Genomic DNA, 21,846 nt, shown 5'->3' on the forward strand with positions numbered 1-21,846 from the left:
CTGGATTGTGGCTCAGTGGTAGAGGCTGGGGCGTGGCTCAGTGGGAGAGCCCTTGACTTGAATCAACTAGTGTAGGGCTGGATTTTTATTCCTAGCACTGGGAGAAAAAGAATCCCAGAAGGCTTCTTTCCAGCATTGATTGTATGTCACAACGTCCTGGGGTAGCTTTAAAATATTGATGCCTAGCCTGTCTGGAAATAGGTGACATCAGACACCCTAGAATAGGACCAGTGTCTCAAATGATTGCAATGCAGAGGCCAGTGCTTGTCAGGCCTGGGATCGAGAGTTAACCTACATGTCCTGTCCCTATGAGTTTTGGAATTGCCTGAGACCTGGAAGCCTATACATCACCACCCCTAAAAAATATTTTAATTTTTTAGAAGTTTATCACTTTTATTGTTTTTTTTTTAAAAAGTGCATTGGTGTTTGCCATGGGTGTGGGGCCATTACAGACAGTTGTGAGCTGCCATGTGGGTGCTGGGAATTGATCCCATGGACCTCTGGAAGAGCAGTCAGTGCTCTTAACCACTGAACTGTCTCTCCAGCCCCTAAAATGTTTCTTTTAAGAAGATTAGGCACAGTGACACAGGCTTTATGGTCCAAGCACCAGGAGACAAATGGATGCCTGGAAATTATTGGCCAGGTAGACTAGCCTCCAGTGAGCCCCAAGCCAATGAAAAACTCTGCCTAAAATACTAAGGCAGGGGCCGGGCATGGTAGCTCACCCACTTAGTTCCCACACTCAGGAGGCAGAGCAGGCAGGTCTTTGAGTTTCAGGCCAGTTAAGGATATGTAGTGAGACCTGGTCCCAAAATAAATACATACAACATAAACCTTAGTGTTTCTATTGCTGTGATGAAACACCATGAAAGCAAGTTGGGGAAGAAAGGGTTATTTGGCTTATACTTACACATCATAGTTCATCATCAAAGAAAGTCAGGACAGGAACCTGGAGACAGGAGCTCATGCAGCGGCCATGGGTGACTGCTGCCTTCTGGCTTGCTCGGGGCTTGTTTGGCCTTCCTCCCTCCCTGCCTCCCTCCCTGCCTCCCTCCCTCCCTCCCTCCTTTCTTTCTTTCTTTCTTTCTTTCTTTCTTTCTTTCTTTCTTTCTTTCTTTCTTGTTTTGTTTTTTGAGACAGGGTTTCTCTGTGTAGACCTGGCTGTCCTGGAACTCACTCTGTAGACCAGGCTGGCCTCGAACTCACAGAGATCCACCTGCCTCTGCCTCCTGAGTGCTGGGATTAAAGGTGTGTGCCAAGACCACCAGTCCAGGGGTGGCACCACCCACAACAGCGGGGCTCTCCCCCATTGATCACTAATTAAGGAAATGTCTTACAGCCAGATCATATAGAGGCATTTTCTCAATTGAGAGCTTGTGTCAAGTTGGCATAAAACCAGCCAGTATGACAGTGCTTGATGAACAATACCCAAGGTTCACTGCCCCCCCCCCAACATACATATAGACAAAAAAATACCAAGGCTGAGTCCTCTGGGTTTATATACTTGAGTGGGTACCAGAAGATAAGACACTTGGAACTCCTTAGCTGTCCCCCCTAGCAGCCAGCCAGTCCTTCGCCAGCCCAGGAGGCCACACTTCCAGACACCTTTTGTCAGTGACTGTGCTGCTAAGCTCGTGGGGGCAGTGCCCCAGACTGACCTTGGCTGGGATGACCACAGAGCACTTGACCTTTGCTGGCTCTGAGTGGCGCTTCCATCCTCTTCTCATTACTCATTGATGCCAAAGCTCTCAGCCTTCCCCCAGGGACAGCTCTGGCATCCCCAGCTGGTGCCCAGAGTGGCTGGGGGCAGATCTGTCTTTGCTGACGGCCTCTCTTCTAAAGGACAGACAGACTGCCAGCGGAAAGTGATTGGAGCCTTTGCTGAGCTGAGCTGAGCTGAGCTGACCCAAGTCGAAGTGGACAGTGGCTATAGAAGGAAGCAGACGTTACTACTTACGGGGGCCTGGGTACCATCTTCAAAGTGGCTCAGCATCCTGGCTATGTCATAGATAGGGCTGCGCAGACACAGCCTGGCGTGCCACCAGTGAGCGAGCATCCATCCTGTGGCAAAGCATAGCTACACACCGTTTATTAGGGCGAATGCAGGCCCAGGCAGCAGTAACTAGGCTTCTTTGTTTTATTGTTGTTCTGTGTGTGCACACACAGATGGTGAGAGGTCGGTGCCAGGCTGTTAATCCCAGCACTCAGGAGGCAGAGGCGGGCAGCACATCTCTGAATTCTAGGCCAGTCTGGGATATATATTGAGTTCCAGGACAACCAATGCTACATAGTGAGCAAAAATATTTTTTAAATAATATTTTATTTAGTGTGTGCACACTCGCATGCCCCAGTGCCCATGTGGAGGTCAAAGGACAACTTTCAGGAGTGGGTTCTCTCCCTCCACCATGTGGGATCTGGGGATCAAATTCAGGTCATCAGGCTTGGCCTTTACTCACTTAGCCTTCTCTTGCTTTTCAAGGCAAGGTCTCTCATTGAACCTGGAACTTACTGAGTAGGCTGGACTAACAGCCCATTGAGCCCCAGGCATCCTCCTGTCTCCTCCTTCCCCAGCTCCTGGGATTCCAAGCATGTGCAGCAGTAGTTAGCCTGGTCATTGGCCGCTGAGGATTAAATGGGTCCTCACATTTATGAAGCAAGGACTTTCCTGAGGGAGCCATCTCTTCACCCCGTTGGTGCTGTTTGATACAGGGTCTCACGTAGCCGAGGCTGTTCTCTAATTCATCCAGCTAAGGATGTCTTTGAATTTTTCATCTTCCTGCCTCCAAATCTTGAGTGTTCGGGCAGCAGGTGTATGCCACCATGGCCTGTGTGTGTGGTGCCAGGGATGGGCCCAGAGCTTCATGCACGCTAGGCAAGCCCTCTACCAACTGAGCCACGTCCTCAGCCCTGTAACTGGGTCTTTATCCAGTCGCCCTTGCCAGGACTTTTGGATGTTGTCGCTCCAGTGCCCTTGAGGGAGATTTGGGGAGCTTGCAGTCCACCCTCCTGTTTGCTCCATTAGGCAAACACACACATACGGGGGTATCCTTCCCACAGATGACTGTCTATGGCAGGTCACCAGGAGACCTGAGGCCCCGGCAACTGCTGTGGGGTCAGCTCAGGACTCAGAGCTACTGACACTCAGCTTTTTTAGCACCACAGCGGGTGACAAAGACTGGGAACAGCTCTGGGCATTCAGAACGCTAGACTTGTCTCTCTGAGGATGAGTCTAAGACATCCAGGGCCGTCCAGGACATCCTCCTGGGGACCAGCTGGCCTAAGAGAGTTGCTCAGCTCCACCCTGTTGCCCCTATGTGTAGTGATTAATCTTGATTGTCTACCTGATGAACTTTAGATGAGTCCTGGGTCAGCAAGATGGCTTGACCCGCAAAGGTGCTTGACTTCAAGACTGACAACCTGAGTTCAATCCTTGGGACACATGATTGGAAAAGGAGAATCCGAACTCCCTCAAGTGTGGCACACACACACATGAAGCCAACCTGGACTACATATTGAGTTTCAGGTCAACCAGGATTGCACAGTGAGAACCAACCCCAAAAATAAATAAATAAATAAATAGATAAATAAATAAATAAATAAGCAGATAAATAAACAAGCAAATAAATAAACAAATAAAATGCAATAAGTAGAATCATGAAGGTATTTCCAGAGACATATAACTAAGGAGGAAAGGCTCACCCTGATTGTGGTGGGCTGGGGTCTCAGACTGATTCAAAAAAAGCAAATGGACTATGGGTATAACTCAGTGGAGACTTGCCTGGTGTCTTAGTCAGGGTTTCTCTTGCTGTGAAGAGACACCATGGCCATGGCAGCTCTTATAAAGGAAAACATTCAATCGGGGTGGCTTACAGTTCAGAGGTCTAGACCATTATCGTCATGGTGGGACAGGGCAGTGTGCAGGCAGACGTGGTGCTGGAGAAGGAGCTGAGAGTTCTACATATTGACTTGTAGGCAACAGGAAGTGGACTGAGTAGTGGGCTTGGCTTGAGCACGAGAGACCTCAGAGCCCACCCCCACAATGACACACTTCCTCCAACAAGGCCACCCCTCCCAATAGTACCAGTCCCTATGAGTTTATGGGGGCCAGTTGCATTCAAACTACCACACCTGGGATGCACAAACACCTGAGTTCCATCCTTAGTAGCACACAAACTGAGCATGGTGGGACAAACCTGTAATCCCAGCAACCTGGGGATAGAGGCACCAGGATCAGGAGTTAAAGGTCATCCTCAAGTACGTACCAAGGTTGAGGTTAGCCTAAGCTACATGAGATGCTGTATCAAAAAAAAAAGTTTCACCCAGTGACTTTCCTCCAACCAGGCCCCACCTCCTCCCTTTGACCACTTCTATAATGGCATATTATGAATGATTATGAATGCACTAAGTAATTAATCATTGATTAGACCAAAGCCCTCAGGATACATCTCTGGAGGCCCCTCACAGGCACATGCTTAACCATCATTCTGGTTTTTTTTTTTCTTTTTCCATTTTTCCCTTTCTTTTTCTTTTTAATTTGGTTTTTCTAGACAGAATTTCTCTGTGTAACCCTGGCTGTCTTAGAACTCATTCTGTAGACCAGGCTGGCCTCAGACTTGCAGAGATCCGCCTCCCTCTACCTCCCCAGTGCTGGGATTAAAGTTGTGCATCACCATTGTCCAGCTCTTTTTCTTTTTTTTTTTTATTTTATTTAAATATTTATTTATTTATTTATTTATTATGTATACAATATTCTGTCTGTGTGTAAGCCTGAAGGCCAGAAGAGGGCGCCAGACCTCTTTACAGATGGTTGTGAGCCACCATGTGGTTGCTGGGAATTGAACTCAGGATCTTTGGAAGAGCAGGCAATGCTCTTAACCACTGAGCCATCTCTCCAGCCCCCCAGCTCTTTTTCTTTAAAAGATTTATTTCATATTTTATCGGCAGGTGTAGTGTCTCACACCTTTAATCCCAGCACTCGGGAGGGGCAGGCTTATCTCTGCATTTGAAGGAAAGACAGCCAGGCCTACACACAGAGAAATCCTGTCTCAAAAACAAAAAACAAAACAAATCTGAACAACGATTTATTTTATTATTATTATTGTGTGGTGTATGTGATGGGCCATCTCTCCAGCCCATGTTGTAGGTTTTGAAAAAGTGTCTCATGTTGCCCAGGCTGGCCTTAAACTCACTCTGTAGCCAGAGACAACCTTGAATTTCTAATCTTCCTGCCTGGGATTGCAGGTATGTAGCACCATGCTGGGTTTACAGGACCCTGGAGTGGAGCTCAGGGCTTCATATGTGCTAGGCAAGCCCTCCACCCACTGAGCCACAACCCGAAAATTAAAGCATAGTAGACAAGGTTGCAGAAACTTACGATGGGTATGGTCGTGCACACCTACAACCCCAGCACTCTGGAGGGACGTCAGGAGCTGGGGAGGCGGTTCAGGGTTTAAGAGCACCGGCTGCTCTTCCAGAGGACCTCATGTCTCTCAGCACCCAATACACATGGAGGCGCACAACTTTCTATATGCATACATACATTCATATCTTTATTGTGTGAATGATTTGTCTTCTATGCGTATCTGTTTACCACATGTGTTCCTAGTCCCTGTGGAGGTCAGAAGAAGGCATCGGATTCCCTGGGACAAGAGTTACATACAGGTGGCTATGAACCATTGTGTGGGTGCTGGGAATCAAACTTGGGTCCTCTGCAAAAACAGCTTGTGCTCTTAACTGCTAAGCCATAGCTCCAGTTCCTCTACCCCCCCCCACCATCTTTAACTGTAATTCCAGAGAATCCATGTCCTCTTCTGGACTCTATGGACACCAGGCACGCATGTGACATGCAGACAACACACTCATACACATAAAAATAAATAGATAAATAATTCCCAGCCAGTATTAATTACACAGAGAGACTGTGCAACAAAACAAACAGAAAATAATAAAAACAAAACAGCCAAGTATGGCGGCGCATGCCAGCGATTCCAGCACATGGGAGGTAGAAGCAGGAGTACCAGAAGTTCAAAGCCAGCATGGCTGTGTAAGAGAATTTGAGGTCCAACTGGGCTACATGAGACCCTGTCTCTAAATAAGAAGAATAGGGGCTGGGGAGGAAGTTCTGCAGGGAAAGACACTTGCCAGCAAGCCTGAAGACCTGACCTGAGTCTGATCCTGAGAACCCACATGGCAGAAGTGGAGAAATGGTCTTGAAAGTTGTTCTCTCTCTCTCTCTCTCTCTCTCTCTCTCTCTCTCTCTCTCTCTCTCTCTCTCTCTCTCATACACACACACACTATGTGCACATAACAAATAAATAGTTGTCAAAAATACAAGGGGGCTAGAGAGATGGCTCAATGGTTAAGAGCATTGACAGCTCTTCCAAAGGTCCTGAGTTCAGTTCCCAGCAACCATCTATAATGGGATCTGATGTTCTTTTTTGACATGTAGGTGTACATGCATGTACATGCAGATAGAGCGCCATATACATAAAACAAATCTTTTTTTTTTTTTTTTTTGGTATTTTTGAGATAGGGTTTCTCTGTAGCTTTGGAGCCTATCCTGGAACTAGCTCTTATAGACCAGGCTAGCCTTGAACTCACAGAGATCTGCCTGCCTCTGCCTCCCCAGTGCTAGGACTAAAGGTGGTGTGTGCCACCAACGCTTGGCATAAATAAATCTTTTAAAAAAAACAAAATAAAACAAAACCAAGAACCTCCGGCCCATTTTTGCTTATCCAGAGGTTCCATGGTCACCATTCCTTATAACTCCATCAGGAGACCTGGAGGGATGGCTCAGCAGTTAAAGGTGACTCATAGGGACTGAATGAGGTAATAAACCAAAAGGCATTTTGTAAACACCACTGCCCTGCAGAGAGCTTTACAGTAACACAACTAAGACCTCAAAGGCCCTTTGACAAGGACGATTGATTACTAATCAATAACCTTATTACTCGGGATTACTGAAATTTAACACCTCTACAGCACAATACCCTGTAACAAGGTCCTGCCCTGGCCTGGCACTCAAGGAATGGCGTGGTAGGTAGGGCTAGGCTGTACAAATCTAGTCACCAGTAGGTGTCAGCCTCCTCCAGGACACATCCACCAGCCTCTGTTTAGGTTTGTCAAGGAATGGCAGCCTTCTCACCTCTTTTCCCTCAAATTTTCTTTGTGGTGGTGAGGATTCCATACCTGCTAGGACAGCACTCTGTCACTGAGCCACACCCCAGCCCCTCACTGGGGGATTCTAGGCAGGTGCTCTACCCCTGAGCCACACCCGAGCCCCTCACTGAAGGATTCTAGGCAGGGGCTCTACCACTGAGCCAGCCCTCTTTAGGCTTTTTATTTTGAAACAGGGTCTCACTAAATTATTACAGATGAGCAGCCGGAGGAAAAAGGAGGGGTGGATTAAGAGTGTATGTTCCAACCAGGCGGTGGTAGCATTTAATCCCAGCACTCGGGAGACAGAGGCAGACGGATACTCTGTGAGTTCAAAGCCAACCTGGTTTACAAAGTAAGTGCTAGAACAGCCAGGGCTACACTGAGAAACCATCTCAAGACAAAAACAAAAATAAATAAATACATAAATAATATAAGCCAGTAACACCAGAAGCCCACACTCAGATAAAAAGCGTCTGTTGGGACTCCTTGATCTGCCAACCAGTTCCACTCTTGATGGTTCAGACTTTTTGACTATTTTTGAGGCAGCATCTTTTTAATTGTAGGTCCTGGCTGTGTAGCCCAGGCTACTCAGGAAACCCCATCCCCCACCTTAGTGCTGGGATTGCCACCACGCCTAGCTCCTGCACACAGTTCTCCAGTTCTTATCAACGAAGTCCCACTTTCATTGATAAGAACTCGAATTGCAAAGGGAGGGGGCTGCTAGCCCGCCCAGCAGACTTCTTCCTGTAGGTACTGAGAGGCATGGCGTCTACTTCCTGGTAGTGGGTGGGACCTATCCCTTCTTCCTTTGAAAGTCTTTATCAAGCTCATCCTCAGCCTGAGCTTTGTGGGACCCTGTCTCGAAAAAGAAAGTCTGTGAAGCCTAACTGCAGGCCTTGAGTCCCACTAGGGAGGTAGAGGCAGGCAGATATCTGTGGGTGTGGGGCCAGCCTGGTTTATATAGAGAATTCCAAGTCAGCTATAGGGCTATGCAGTGAGACCATCTTAAACAAAACCAGGGTCCAGAGAGATGGCTCTGAGGCTAAGAGCATTGGCTACTCTTGGAGAGAACGTAGGTTCAGTGCCCAGAACCCACACTGTGGTTCACAACCATCTGCAGCTCCAATTCGAGGGAATCCCTCTTCTGACCCCTTACAGGCCCTGAGTGTCGTGCACATGGTACACAGACATACATGCTGGCAACACCCTCCCCCCCAAATAACTTAAAAGGGAGGGGGCACAGGCTTAGTAAGGAGCTTGCCACATAAGCAAAAGCTCTTGAATTTAGATCCCCAGAACCTATGTGAAAAGCTGGGCACACTGTTTGTCATCCCAGTGTGGCGAAGGGAAGACTGGTGTATCCCTGGACCTCACTGTCCGATCATCAGCCCAGCCAAATCAGTGAGAGACCCTGTCTCAAAAGATGCGGTGGAGGCCTGGCAAAGGTGCTTGCTGCCGAGCCCCATCACCCAGTTGTTATTCAGGACCCTGCTAGACGGAAGGAAAGAACGGACTCTTGAAAGTTGCCCACTGACTGCCACACTCGCTCATTGTGACACCTGAGTGCTTATGCACAAAGGGATCGCTGAAGACCTGTGCCCTCCAGCCTCCATTCCGCCTCCCTCCTCCTATGCACTGCACACATACAAAATGCAAAGCTTTGTAAAGCTGTGTGCTTCAACTGGAGGGCATCTCTGGGAGCCCTTTGCGGCTTGGGGGCTACTGTCTGCATTGAGGTTTATTACCAGGGGCCAATTCACTCTCCTCTGGGCCTCAGTTTCCTGCCTGTGTAAGGAAGAGTTGGCCTAGTGGACTGTCAGATCCCTGGCGTCTTAACTACACCACGAACCAGATTGCCTCTGATTTAGGAGGAGGAAGACTTCTGTCTCCTGGGAAACCTTACACCAAAGGAGCCTCTGCTTGGAGTCCTGCTCTAGACACCAGCTGTGTCTCCCAAAGCGGAGAGCCGGCCAAGGGATTCTCCAAGGATGGGAAGTTGGCGGGGAAGCAGGGTTGGGCTGTGAAGGTAGGGGTTCTGAGAGGGCGTAGACACTCAATTTAGAAGCCAGGCAGCCAGTCTGTCCTCCAGAAAGGGACAGGCTTGCTGCTACTTGGGAGCGAGGGCCTGCCCCTTGAAGGCTGGAGAGGAAGGATACCTAGCACCGTCGTTTCCATTCGCCCATTTGTTTGGAGCCCCCAGCCTCGCCTGGGAGGCCGCCGGGGATTAGCCTCAGGAGGCCAACTGCAGCCTCTCAATTACCTCTTTGTCCATGGGGGGGAAAGCCAAGTGGAGAAGGGACAAGGGGCTGGACCCCTGCCCTCGCTGGAATGTGCATAGTCGTGGTTGAGGGGGTATCTCTCCCGCCCTTTCTGCCACCTCCCCCGCGCACTTCCTGAGTCCCACGGAGCCCTCCACGGAAACACACGCGGCGTACATACACATACATTCACACACGCTTGCATGCATGCAAGGGCGCGCGCGCGCGAGCGCACAACACACACACACACACACACACACACACACACACACACTTCCTGGTGGCCCCCAGCTCCTGGCTCGTCAGTGATCCCATCCCATCCGCCTGGGCAGCTGCCGAAAAGAGACCTTTTGTTATTCAAATCACACCCTCTTCTCTGTGCTCCGAGGGACCTCAGGGTCCCGGAATCCATCGCGCGGTGTCCTCACTTCTTGAGGCGGATCTTGGGGTTCCCCGGGCCCCTCCCCTCAAGAGCACGTTCTCCAGCTACACCGAAGAACCGCGCCTCCCCCGCTGGCGCCCTTCCCCTCCCGTCCCCTCCCCTTCCATCCCCTACCCTCCCCGCCCCGCCCCCGCCGTCCTCGGTCCAGCAGCGGTGCCGCCGGCCACCACCAGGGCCCCCGTTGGCCGCCGTTGCCAGCAAGCAGCATGGCACCCCCGGGGCTGCAGTAGCCGCCACCAGTCTTCAGTGGGGGGTACCCGGGATCTCCCTGGGTGTGGGGAGGACACCCTACCGCTTCGGTCATGGATGTGAACAAGATGGTAAGTGAGAGCTCCGAGGCTCTGTCTCCGAGCTCCCCGCCCCCACCCGCCTCGCATCCCATCTCCCCCTCCCCCTAGTCTGCAGCGTGATCCATTGAAAGTTTTCTGGATTGTTGCTTCTCCTGCCTGTTGGCCCCGCTCCGCAGAGCGCTGGGAGAAAGGGAGAACCCGGCCAAGGATCTGGAGGCGGCTGGCCCGCAGGGCTGGGGTTCCCGGTTTCCCGCCTCTCCAGCTGCCAGGGCTGCCCTGGGCCGGGCTCCCTTTCCTAAATTAGTCAACCTGCGAGGCGGAGGAGGGAGGGCAGCGCTGCAGGAAGGGGGCTCCTGCTATCCCTTCGGAGCCCCCTGCTCGCGCAGGGCTGGGGATCTACTTGGAAGGTTTGTGGGCTGGGAGGTACAGGTGTCCCCGGGAAGGCGAATGAGGAGAAATCCTGGCTTTGGCCAAAGTGAGGGGGCGGGAACGAGACGACCCCCACCCCCACCCCGCGAGTGCGCGCGCCCTCGGAGGGGCTATGTTATAGACTGGTCACTTGTAAGCCTCAGCTTCGGTGAGCCTGGGAGCAGCGACCCCTTTCTTGGCCCGTTAAAATATCTAATCTCTTTTGGTTCCTTTAGAATGGAGGGGTCTGTTCCCTGCCTCAGAGCAGCCCCGCCCCCATTCCAAATACTGCAGGAGAGGCCAAAATTGTTGCTCATTAATTGAGACCAATAGTGACTCTCAGCGGGTATCAGGATGTCATTTGGAGGCTCCTGTAGGGATGGAGGTGGTATCTCAGGAGGGCATTGCAGGTTTTTCCAGGGAAACCAGTGCCACTCTGGGTGCCTTTACACCTGGGTTCCCCATCTGTGCCTCAGATTGGAGAGGCGCGCTCCCCCAAAGGGTGGGCTATGACTTTGAGAGTCCCAGGGAGGCAGGGGAAAGCAGATAGACTCGGAGTCTGACTGTGTGTGTGGCTGAAGGCGACTCGGGGACCTGTGGCATATAGAGAAGGCTTGAGGTCAATTTTCTGCGGAGGGTGCGTTTTCAGGGCGCAAACCTACCCTAGAGAAGGCATGTAAGTCCATGGTCCCTGCAAAACCTCAGGCCCTAGTTCTTGGTTCTGGACCAAAGCGTTGAGACAGGTGTGAATTTTCTTCCCCTGGCAGGAACCTTTTCCAAGAGGCTAAGCCTCAGCACCTGTGGTAAGTAAGGGCTGGGTTAGGGGGTCCCCTGAGCTCTTGTCTTTCTGTGGTGGGATGGTACCAAACGACTAGACCCTGCCCCCATCCTGTGTTTGTACTCTAGACAACTTGAAATCCTAAAAAAAAAGCCCTCTTGAGGGTTGGAGAGATAACACCATCCCTAAAGAGCAAGTACGAGAACCAGAAATTGAGTCCCAGGGCCCTGTGGAAACAGACCCAGCTCTGGGAAGGTGGAGATAGGAGGATGTCTCCCGTGTTCTCTGGCCCACCCATTCCAGCTTCATTTGCAAGTTAAGTCTTATGGGCAGCACCTGAGCAGGCAGGAACACCTGAGATTTATATCTGCCCCCCCCATGTACATGTGCTCACTTGAACCTGCACGCACACATACATGCACAAAAAGGGGGGGGGGAGAGCTGATGAGATGGCTCAAAAAGCACTTGCCATGTAAATCTGATAACCTGAGTTCAAGTCCCATGACCCCTGTGAAGGTGGAAGAGAAAACCAACTCCATTAAGTCGTCCTCTGACCTCTACACACCATTCACATATCACGCACTAATAATAATAACAACAACAACAATAATAATAGCAACTTATATGAAGATGGCTCAGTGGAGAGAGGCACTTGCTGCTGAGCCTGGTGGCTTGAGTTTGATCCCTGGAACCTACACGGTAGAAGGGGAAACCCAACTTCATCAAGTTGTTCTCTCTACAGCATGGGGGGAAACTTGACTGGCTGGTCTTCTCTGAAGTTGTCATAGCAACATTAAAGGCTCACCTGTCTGAACCATAGTTTAGGGTCCCATGGCTGCTACTCCAGATGGCCCTTGAGCTGCCATCTGCTTTTGTTCAAGTTCCTTCCAACTTGCCAGGGTCAGGGACTTCTACCTTTAAAGTCTTTAAAAATTTTTTTAGCTGGGTGGTGGTGGTGGTGCACACCTTTAATCTCAGTACTCAGGAGGCAGAGGCAGGTTGATTTCTTAGTGTAGGCTAGCCTAGCCTACACAGCTAGTCCAGGACAGCCAGGGCTACAAAAGAAAACAACCTCCCATTTATGTGTGTGTGTGTGTGTGTCTGTCTGTCTGTCTGTCTGTGTACACATGCATGTATATACCATAGAGAATGTTGGGCAGTTGGAGGACAATTTATGGGAGTTGGTTCTCACCTTCTATCATGTAGGTTCCAGGGCTAGAACTCAGGTCTTTAGGCTTGGCAGCAGGCACCTGTATCCAATGAGCCATCTTGCTACCTGGCCTATCCCTGACTTTAGAGGCACATTACTTCTGGTACTTTCTGATACTTCTACTTCTTTCTATCCCTCCTGAATTCCATGGTATTTCCTATCATTGATGTACCAAGTGCTTGGATGAAGGGCACAAAGAAATAAATCCCCAAGGCCTCCTGCTCCCTGGGACAAACGGGCCAGACAGCAGGCAGCTGTCTGTACAGGCTCTGAGCAGGTTTAAAGAGCCAAGGGACTCAAAAGTAGAGTTCAGATGCTGTCTGAGAAACAGACGTGGGGGGAAAGTTGGGTGGAGTGGTGAACAGTTGTCATCCAAGCACTGGGAAGGTGGGGACAAGCAGATCACAGGGGCTTCCTGGTCAGCCTAGCAGAATCAGGGAGCTCTGGACCAGCAAGAGATCCTGTCTCAAGAACGAGTCAGGCTGGGCAGTGGTGGCGCACGCCTTTAGTCCCAGTACTCAGAAGGCAGAGGCAGGTGGATCTCTGTGAGTTTGAGGCCAGCCTGGTCTACAAGAGCTAGTTCCAGGACAGCCAGGGCTGTTACACAGAGAAACCCTGTCTTGGAAAGAAAAAAAGTTGGAAGCTTGGGTAACAGTTCAGTGTGTAAAGCACTAAACTAGCTGGACTCAGGCTTCGATCCCCAGCACTCACATAAAAGCTAGGCAAGGGTATATGTCTATGACCCTTGTGCTCAAGGCGGATAGATTCTAGGAGTTTGCTGGCAGCCAGTCTACTCAATCAATGAGAGATCATGTTTCAAAATATAATGTAGAGCTATGTGTGGTGGTGCACGCCTTTAATCCCAGCCCTGAGGAGGCAGAGGCAGGTGGAGCTCGGTGAGTTCAAGAACAACCAGGGCTACATCGTGAGAGCTTGCTTAAGAAACAAAAAGTGGAAAAGTGATTGAGGAGGATTTCCTGATGTCAATCTCTGACCTCTGCAGTGGCTATATGGGTGAGCCACATATACAAGTGCACATGTGTGTACAACATACACACACCCATACACAAGCAGACTGGATGGCTCCTGAGGACCAGCATCCAAGGTGGTTTTCACACACACACACACACACACACACACACACACACACACACACACACACACACACACACACACAGAGTATACGTGCACATGTACCCAGTAGTAAGATAATATGACCTGGCTGCTTCTGGAGGGCTGGGTGGAGTTGGTTCTGCTTGAACAGCGAAGGGCATTGCTCGTTGGCCGAGGAATGGGCACAGCCCATTGGGTGAGGCTGGGCACAGAGATTGGAGATCAGGAAATAGCTGGCTGGTTAGTTGTGGCTGGTCCAGGAAGGCCTTAAATGCCAACCCCAGCGCTTAGCCTGTAGGGACTGGTGAAGCTCTTGGGATCTGTGAGCACAGAGGCTGCACATTGATGGCTTCTCTCCCCTTTTAGCTTGGAGTCTAAACAAAAGTGATATTTGATTCTCATTAATCATTGAGTAGCCCAGCGCCCAACCCAGAAGTCATTGTCCCCGGTTCTTTGTGAAGAACACAGACCCTGGGCTGTGTTGCCGAGAGAACCTTCCCAGCCCTGGCCCTCCACGCCTGTTTCCCATTCCCACGGGAGGTCTGGGTTGCTTTCTGCTCTGACCCTTCCTCTCTGGCCATGTTTGGTTTGAAGCCTCACTCTGGTAGCCTAGAGCTTCAGAGTTGACCCCAAGCCCGCATTAATCCAGCCACCTCACTACAGAGTGAGTTCTAGGATATCCAGAGCTACATAGCAAGACCCTGTCTCAAACAAAACAAAACAAATAAGAAAAACAAAAATAAAATAAACAGCTAGCTGCCATTGGAAATTGATCTATTGATTTCCTTTTTGAAATGCTAGGGATGGAACCCAGAACCTTGCAAATGTTAAACAAATGTAGCATGGAGCCATGTTCTACAACTCTCACTGGGGGATTCTAGGCAAGAATTCTCCCATTGACAATGTCCTCGGCCCCTCACTGGGGGATTCTAGGCTTGTCTTCTACTGAGTCAGGTCCCTAGCCCTAATTGGGACAGTCTAGACAAGAGTCACATCTTCAGTCCCTCATTGGGGGATTCTAGGCTTGCGTTCTGCCACTGAGTCAGGTCCCTAGCACCTCATTGGGGGATTCCGGTGCTCTACTGCTGAGCTACATTTTTTTTCTCTCTCTCTCTTTTAATTCAGATCAATTATCACCTTATAATTGAGACTAACTTGGAGCTCCCAGTTTTCCTTCCTTGGCCTCCCAAGTGCTGGGATTATGGGCAGGTGCCACCATGCCCAGCTACACCTGTAGGAGAAAACATTTTACATAATGGTTATTGTGACAATATGATACCCAAAGCCTCCCTGGATGTTAAGGTGACTGATTCTTCCCATAACCCTTTAGTTCCTTGATTGGCCTGCAGAGCAGATCCTCACCTGGGTTTCAGCGGACAGCTCTGGGAACAATTTTCCCAGCTCTCGTTATTTCTGAATGAGGGTACAAGTGACTGGGGACAGTAGATTCACCAGCTGATGACACTGGTGAATATTTGATGGCATCCGGTGTCTGCCCAAGGGGGAGCCATCGGACGCTGAACTTGGGGGTGAAGTACAGATGCAATTCAGGGGTGCATAGTGCCGCCTGTCTTGATCACGCCCAGAGCAAGCTTCTGGCGTTTGGGGAGCAGGCAACAGTATCCGTGCTGGCAGGAGCCTGGATGTGTAGAACAGTTTGTGTTTGCACAGTGCCCAACAGGGCATGAAGCATTTTCATTCCTGCCTTCCTCTCTCTTTTCTTGTACCTCTGCTTCTGTCCCCCACATCTCTCTTCTTTAGACAGAGCCTCACTCGCAGAGATCCACCTACCTCTGCCTCCTAAGTGCGGGGATTAAAGACGTGCACCACCATAGCAGGCACACACTTTAAAAACAAAACAAAACCCAACAAATAAACCTTATTTATTCTTATTGTGATGTTTGTGTGGAGGGTGCTCTTGCCTAGGTGTGCATGCGGAGGTCAGAGGGCAGCTCTGTGGAGTTGGCTTCCACCTCTCCCCTTCCACCTTTCTCGTAGGTTCTAGGGATCAACTCAAGTCAGCAGGCTGCACAGCAAACACCTTTCTTTGCCTGCTGAGCCATCTTGCTGGTCCTTATTTGTTAGTTTGAATATTTGTTCTTGAGAAAGGGTCTATTGGGCAACCTCAGGCTGGCCTCCAGCTTACTGTGTAGCCAAGGATGACTATGAACTCTTGATCTCCTACCTGGACTTCTCCAGTGCTGGGGCCTTCCCTGCTGTTGTTCTAGAACCTTCCACCAGGGCTGATGAGTGCACCACTGGAGTCTGTAAAGCCATTGAGAGGACTGCCTGGCACAAAGCAGGTTCTCTGTGAGTTCGAGGCCAGCCTGGTCTACAAAAGCTAGTTCCAGGACAGGCACCAAAGCTACAGAGAAACCCTATCTCGAAAAACCAAAACAAACAAAAAGTAAGCGCGTGCTGTAGAATACCCAGCGAAGCTGACGTGACGACATCTTTTTACCCTGAGTCGTCTGTGAACGCGTCCCGCCATTGCTGTGAGATCTTTGCATAGATCAAAGTCATCATATCCATTTACTGCTTCTCAAGACACGGTTTCACTGGATAGCTCAGGCTAGCATCAAACTGGAGCTCCTCCTGCCTTGGCCTGTGCCATCATGCACGGCTAAAATTCATTTCTTTATATTTTAAGGACTCAGGCCATAATAGTGTGCGTGCATGTATGTGTGTGTGTGTTTGTGACTGTGATTGTGCATTCAGGCCACAATGGTGTGCATGTGTGTGTGTTTGTGTGTCTTTATGCGTGTGCATTTCACTGTGGAGCAGAGACCTCAGATGTCATCGATTGCTCTGTTGCTTTCCGGTGTGTTACTTAAGACAGGGTCTCTCACAGAATCTGGAGCTCACCTGATCCAGCCAGCAAGCCCCAACAATCCTCCTGCCTCTGTAACCCGTCCTCTTTTCCCATCCCCACCCCTGCCCCAGAGTCGCAGGTGGGCGCACAGCTGCACCTGCCTTTCTCTTTTGCTATTTAGGGGCGGGAGAACTCGGGGCCTCATGCTTACACAGCAGGCGGTCTTAGCCACTGAGCTGGCTTCCCAGTGCCTGGTTTCAGCTTCTCAGAATTCCTTTAACTGGGGGCTGGAGAGAGGATGTCTTGCAGCAAATAGCACTGGCTGCTTTTGCATCCTCTCAGTAGCAAACAGCAATAGCCCTGGCTGCTCTTTCTCTTGCAAAGGACCCAGGTTCGATTCCCAGCACCCACATGGCAGCTCACAACCGTCTGTAACTTCAGTTCCCTGGGATTCACTGCCCTTGTCTGGCCTCATATATAGACATGCAAGCACACACACATACATACATAGGAAGTAAAATAAATACATCTTTTAAAGGGAGTGGGAGGCAGGTATGGTAGTGAGAGCTCAAAAAGAAAAAAAAAATTCTTTTCATTGGGCTAGGGAGATGGCTCAGCGGGCAAGACGTTTGTCATCCAGCCTGACCACATGAGTTTCATTCTGGGAACCCACATGGTGGAGGAGAGAACTGACTTCCGTAAGTTGTCCTCTGGCCTCCGTGGGTATATTTTTGGCATATGCACACATGCAAACTAAAGGAAGAATTATTTTTATTCATCTCTCTTGAGCTGGGTAGCGAAGGCACAGGATTGGTCTCCTGTGCTTTGCCCTGTAACCTGATAACTTCAGTTTTGTAGTTAGTCCGTTCGTGCTGCCATGACTGAACGCTCAAGATGGGTTGCTTTGTAAGTCACAGAACTTTATCTCTCAAGCCAGCTGGTGGTGGCGCACACCTTTAATCCCAGTACTCAGGAGGCAGAGGCAGGTGGGTCTCTTAAGTTCGAGCCTCGCCTGGTCTACAGAGTAAGTTCTGGGATAGCCAGGGCTACACAGAGAAACCCTGTGTCGAACTCCACCCCACCCCTACCTCCGCAGAAAAAAAGTTTATCTTCCACGGTTCCAGAGGCTAGTTAAGTCCAGTTTCACAGAGGCAGCGTAGAGGGCATCTAGCAGGGGCCTGTTCTATATATGGTTTTTCCTCGTGGCGTCCTCAACACTGGAAAGGACAGAAGTGTCTGAAGGGATAGGAGGACCAGGCTGTACTCTTAGCCTCTTTCATGAGGGCAGAGCTCGCATGACTTCATTACTTTCTGGAAGATCTTAACTCTTATTCCCACCACGTAGTGAGCTCAAGGCTAGCCTGGGCTACATGAGATGATGTAAAGAAAGTAAAGATTTGCAAAAACTTAAGGAGAGCTGGGTATACGCAGCTCAGTGGTACAGTGCCAATACTGAAAAAGAAATAGTGTCACAGGCTGGGGACCAAACCGTCAGTAAGGGCCTGTGAGGGACTCTTACCCAAGCCGTAGCATGGGCCACTGTTGGAGAGTGCTTCACTTTTGTAAACTCTGCCTTTATTTATGCTGCGCACATGTATGTGGGTGTGCCCAGAGGTCGGAGCAGGACAGCTTGGAGAAGTCTCTTCTCTCCTTCCATCATGTGGGTCCCAGGGATCAAACTCACGTCATCAAAACTTGGCAGCAAGCCCCTTCCCCGTTGAGCCCTGGTTCTGAGCTGGACGCGTAGCTCAGGCGGTAGATGTGCTTGGTCAGCATGCATGAAGCCGTGGGCTCAGTCTCTAGTACAGCATGAACTGGGCAGGGCTGGTGCACACCTGTATCCGGCACTCGCTTGGAAGGTGTTTGGTGAGTCCAAGGCCAGCCTGAGCTGTGTGAGAACATCTGTTAGAAATGGAGTGGGGGGATCTGTCTGATGGTGTTGGCACCCTGAACTGATAACCAGCAGACCCCCAGGCCTGGAAGTCCAGGTGGGGGTTGCCCTGTCCAGGGGCACTTTGGAAAGTTTCCGCCTGCCTCACCCCTACACTTTCCCAGGCTCTTCCTCTCACCTCCCCTAGGGAAGAGTTCCCCTTGGTCCCGGAGACACAGAAGTGAGAGTTCTTGGTGGCTTTGCTTTCTGAGGAAGTCAAGCCTCAACCTTGCAGCTGATAATGAGATGTACCTCCAAATTTAGCACCACCTCCCCCCCCCCCGAAAATTGTAGTACATCCTTCCCAGCTTGCACTAACTCTGTGGTCAGAACAGGGAGCCCCCCACCACCACAGCCATGACTTGGTGTGACATTTCATGGCTGCTGAGGGGAACCATGCCCTTTTCTACTGGTTCACTTTTTCTCTTCTGTGTACACAAGCATGTATGGTGTGTGTGTGTGTGTGTGTGTGTGTGTGTGTGTGTGTGTACGGCCTCAGGTGCCATTCCTCAGGCACTGTCTACCCTGCTTCTTTGAGACGTGGTATTTCACTAGGTTTGAGCTCTCCAATTACTCTACGCTACCTGGCCAGGGAGCCCCAGGGATCCGCCTCCACTGTGTCCTTGGTGCTAGGATTACAAATGTACAGATGTCAGCCACACTCCGTTTCACACCACTCTCTTTCTTTTTAATGGTTTCTGAGGATCAAACTTGGGTCCTCATGCTGCACCAACTGAACTATCTTCTCAGCTTTTTTTTTTTCTATTTTTTCTATTACCCCTATACTCCTCCCTCCCTCCCTCTCTCTCTCCCTCCCTCCCTTCCTCCCTCTCTCCCTCTCTCCCTCCTTCCTTCCTTCTCTCTTTCTCTCTCTCTTAGTTTTTTGAAACAGGGTTTTTCTGTGTAACAGCCCTAGCTGTCCTGTAACTAGCTCTTATAGACCAGGCTGGCCTCGAACTCACAGAGATCCCGCCTGCCTCTGCCTTCCCAGTGCTGGGATTAAAGGCATGCACCACCACCCCATCTCTTGAGATAGGCCTTGAACTCACTGGATAGCTGAGGGTAGCCTTGGATTCCCGGTCCCCCTGCCCCCTCTGCCGCAGCTACTTCCTAAGGACTGGGATGACAGGCATGTGTGCTAGTACACCCAGTTTATACTTTTAGTTTCAGTGAGGCTTACATTTCTGTTGCCTTGTTATGCTGATCCCCAAACTGGGGACTTGGCATCAGGCTTTCTGTTGCTTGGTTATGTTGGTCCCCTGGGGGCTTGGCATCAGGCAGTGTGTTCTCATCTGTGGAAATGACTACACTGTCCTTCCCAGGTATACTAGTATCTTCTAGGTTACAGTCCATCATAGAGGGAAGCTAAGACCGGAATTTGGAGGCAGGAACTGAAGCAGAGGCCACGGAGGATCACTGCTTACTGCCTTGTTCTCATGGATTTTTTCCTTTCTTCCTCTTTCCTTCCTTCTTCCTTCCTTCCTTCCTTCCTTCCTTCCTTCCTTCCTTCCTTCCTTCCTTCCTTCCATGCTTACTGCCTTGTTCTCATGGATTTTTTCTTCCTTCATTCCTTCTTCCTTCCTTATTCCTCCTTCCTTCCTTCCTTCCTTTCTTCCTTCCTTCCTTCCTTCCTTCCTTCCTTCCTTCCTTCCTTCTTCCTTCCTTCCTTCCTTCCTTCTCTCTTCTAATTTAATGTCATCTGTGTGGGTCTTTTGCCTGCATTCATGTATTTGTCCCACATGTCCACCTGCTGCCCAGAGGGGGCCAAAAGAGCACTGGATCCCCGGGAACCTGAGTTACAGACAGTTGTAAATCATTATATGGGTACTGGAATTTGAACTCGGGTCCGCTGGAGAAATCAACCAGTGCTGTTCCCCGCTGAGCCATATCTCCAGCCCCATCTCCTCTCCAGTTTGCTTCCTTATAAACCCAGGCCCACCTACCTAGGGGTGACACTACCAGCAGTGGGCTGGGCCTTCCCACATCCATCATCCATCCAGAAAATGCCCACAGACATGCCCATAGGCCAGTCTGCTGGAGGCAATTTCTTAACTGAGGTTCCTCTTTCCAAAATAATTCTGGTTGTGTTAAACTGACAAAGCCAAGTAGCTCACCAGGCCAGGAAGAACGTAACTACAATGGATGGATCTGGCAGTCCATAGAGATCTGGGTTCAAATTCTGAGTCTTCTGTTTACAGGCTGGGTCATCAAGGGAGGTATATTGATTACCTTTTCTCATTGCTGTGACAAAAGAACTGACAAAGGAACTTAGAAACAGGTGGTTTATTGGACCTCCCAGTCCATCATGGCGGGGAAGTTATGATTGCGTGATCATGAGTTGGCTGGTCACACTGCATCCTTGATCAGGAGATGAAGAGAGATGAACGCTGGTGCTCAGTCCACTTTCTCCTTTATGCAGTTGGGAGCAGCCCATGGGATGCAGCCAGTCACGTCCAGGGAGGCTCTTACCTTCCCACCTCAGTTAACCCAATCTAGATACCCCTCACAGACATGCCCAGAGTGTGTGTCCTAGAGACTGAAAATCCAGTCAAGTTGACAGTGACAATCAATCCTCATGCCGGGCATGTTGACCAGCCAGATAGGTTACTGAACCATTCTGAGCCTCAGTTTCCCCATCTGTCCAGCAGAGTTAGACCCAGGGTTGCTATAAAAGAGAAACAAACTAATGTATAAGCTTGAATCTTGAACCCAGGATTTATTACAGGCTAGAAAGAGTTAAGAGAGTTGTGTTTGTGTGTGTGTGTACGTTTGCACGCGCACATACACATACATGTCGGGAACTAAGCCCAGGACCTCACACATTCAAGTCCAGCTCCACCACAGGCCAGCCCCCCACTATGGGATCATCTCTGCCTGTCTCCCCAGAAGCAAGCGCAGTCAGCTCTATTTTACTTTAATGGTTTCTTGTTAATCACAGTCAGTTTCTCAGCCCCAGATGACCAGAACCTCCGATTCTTCATTCAGATTATCGGACAGTTGCAGTAGAGCCTTTAAGAGGCTCCGGAAGGTCCCTCTGAACCTTCACAGGCTAGGCCTCTATCGTTTGCGCTGCTCTCAGTATTGTCTTCTGAGTTCCCACGACAGCTCTTTATGCTCTGAACAGTCAACAGCTTTTCTAGGCCAAAGTTCCAAAGTCCTTCTCCAACCCTTCCAAACACAATCAGGTCTGGCATAGCAATACCCCATTCCTGGTACCAAATTCTACCTTAGTTGGGCTTCTCCTGCTAGGATGAAAGCAACGTGACCAAAAGCAGCTTTGCTTTTTTTTTTTTTTTTTGAGCTCTACATTTTTCTCTTTAGAAGTCACTTTATTTTTTCGTTCTGCATAGGACAGCTCAGGTTTTGCATACGTTCCCCCATCCCCACCCCGAGTAGAATATGTTTGTTTAGGGATGGATAAATAACTCATAGGAATTTTCAAAAAAA

The 21,846-nt window shown here is 49.9% G+C and overlaps 1 protein-coding gene across 3 annotated transcripts in view; it reads left to right on the plus strand.

Annotated features, from left to right (window-relative positions):
* The window catches only part of Hip1 (huntingtin interacting protein 1), a 123,324-nt gene that overhangs the window by 41,515 nt on the left and 59,963 nt on the right, over positions 1–21,846 (plus strand). The window contains exon 1 of one of the 3 annotated variants that reach the window (XM_013350690.2): positions 9,848–10,178. The exons of the other annotated variants lie outside the window; for them this stretch is intronic. Within the exon in view, the coding sequence (XP_013206144.1) occupies positions 10,161–10,178 (18 nt within the window). The 5' untranslated portion in view covers positions 9,848–10,160. Of the gene's footprint in view, positions 1–9,847; positions 10,179–21,846 lie in introns of those variants that run through there. 3 annotated transcript variants of the gene reach the window in all.

This window comes from Microtus ochrogaster, chromosome 2 (assembly GCF_000317375.1).
Source record: "Microtus ochrogaster isolate Prairie Vole_2 chromosome 2, MicOch1.0, whole genome shotgun sequence".
NCBI classification, from domain to species: domain Eukaryota; kingdom Metazoa; phylum Chordata; class Mammalia; order Rodentia; family Cricetidae; genus Microtus; species Microtus ochrogaster.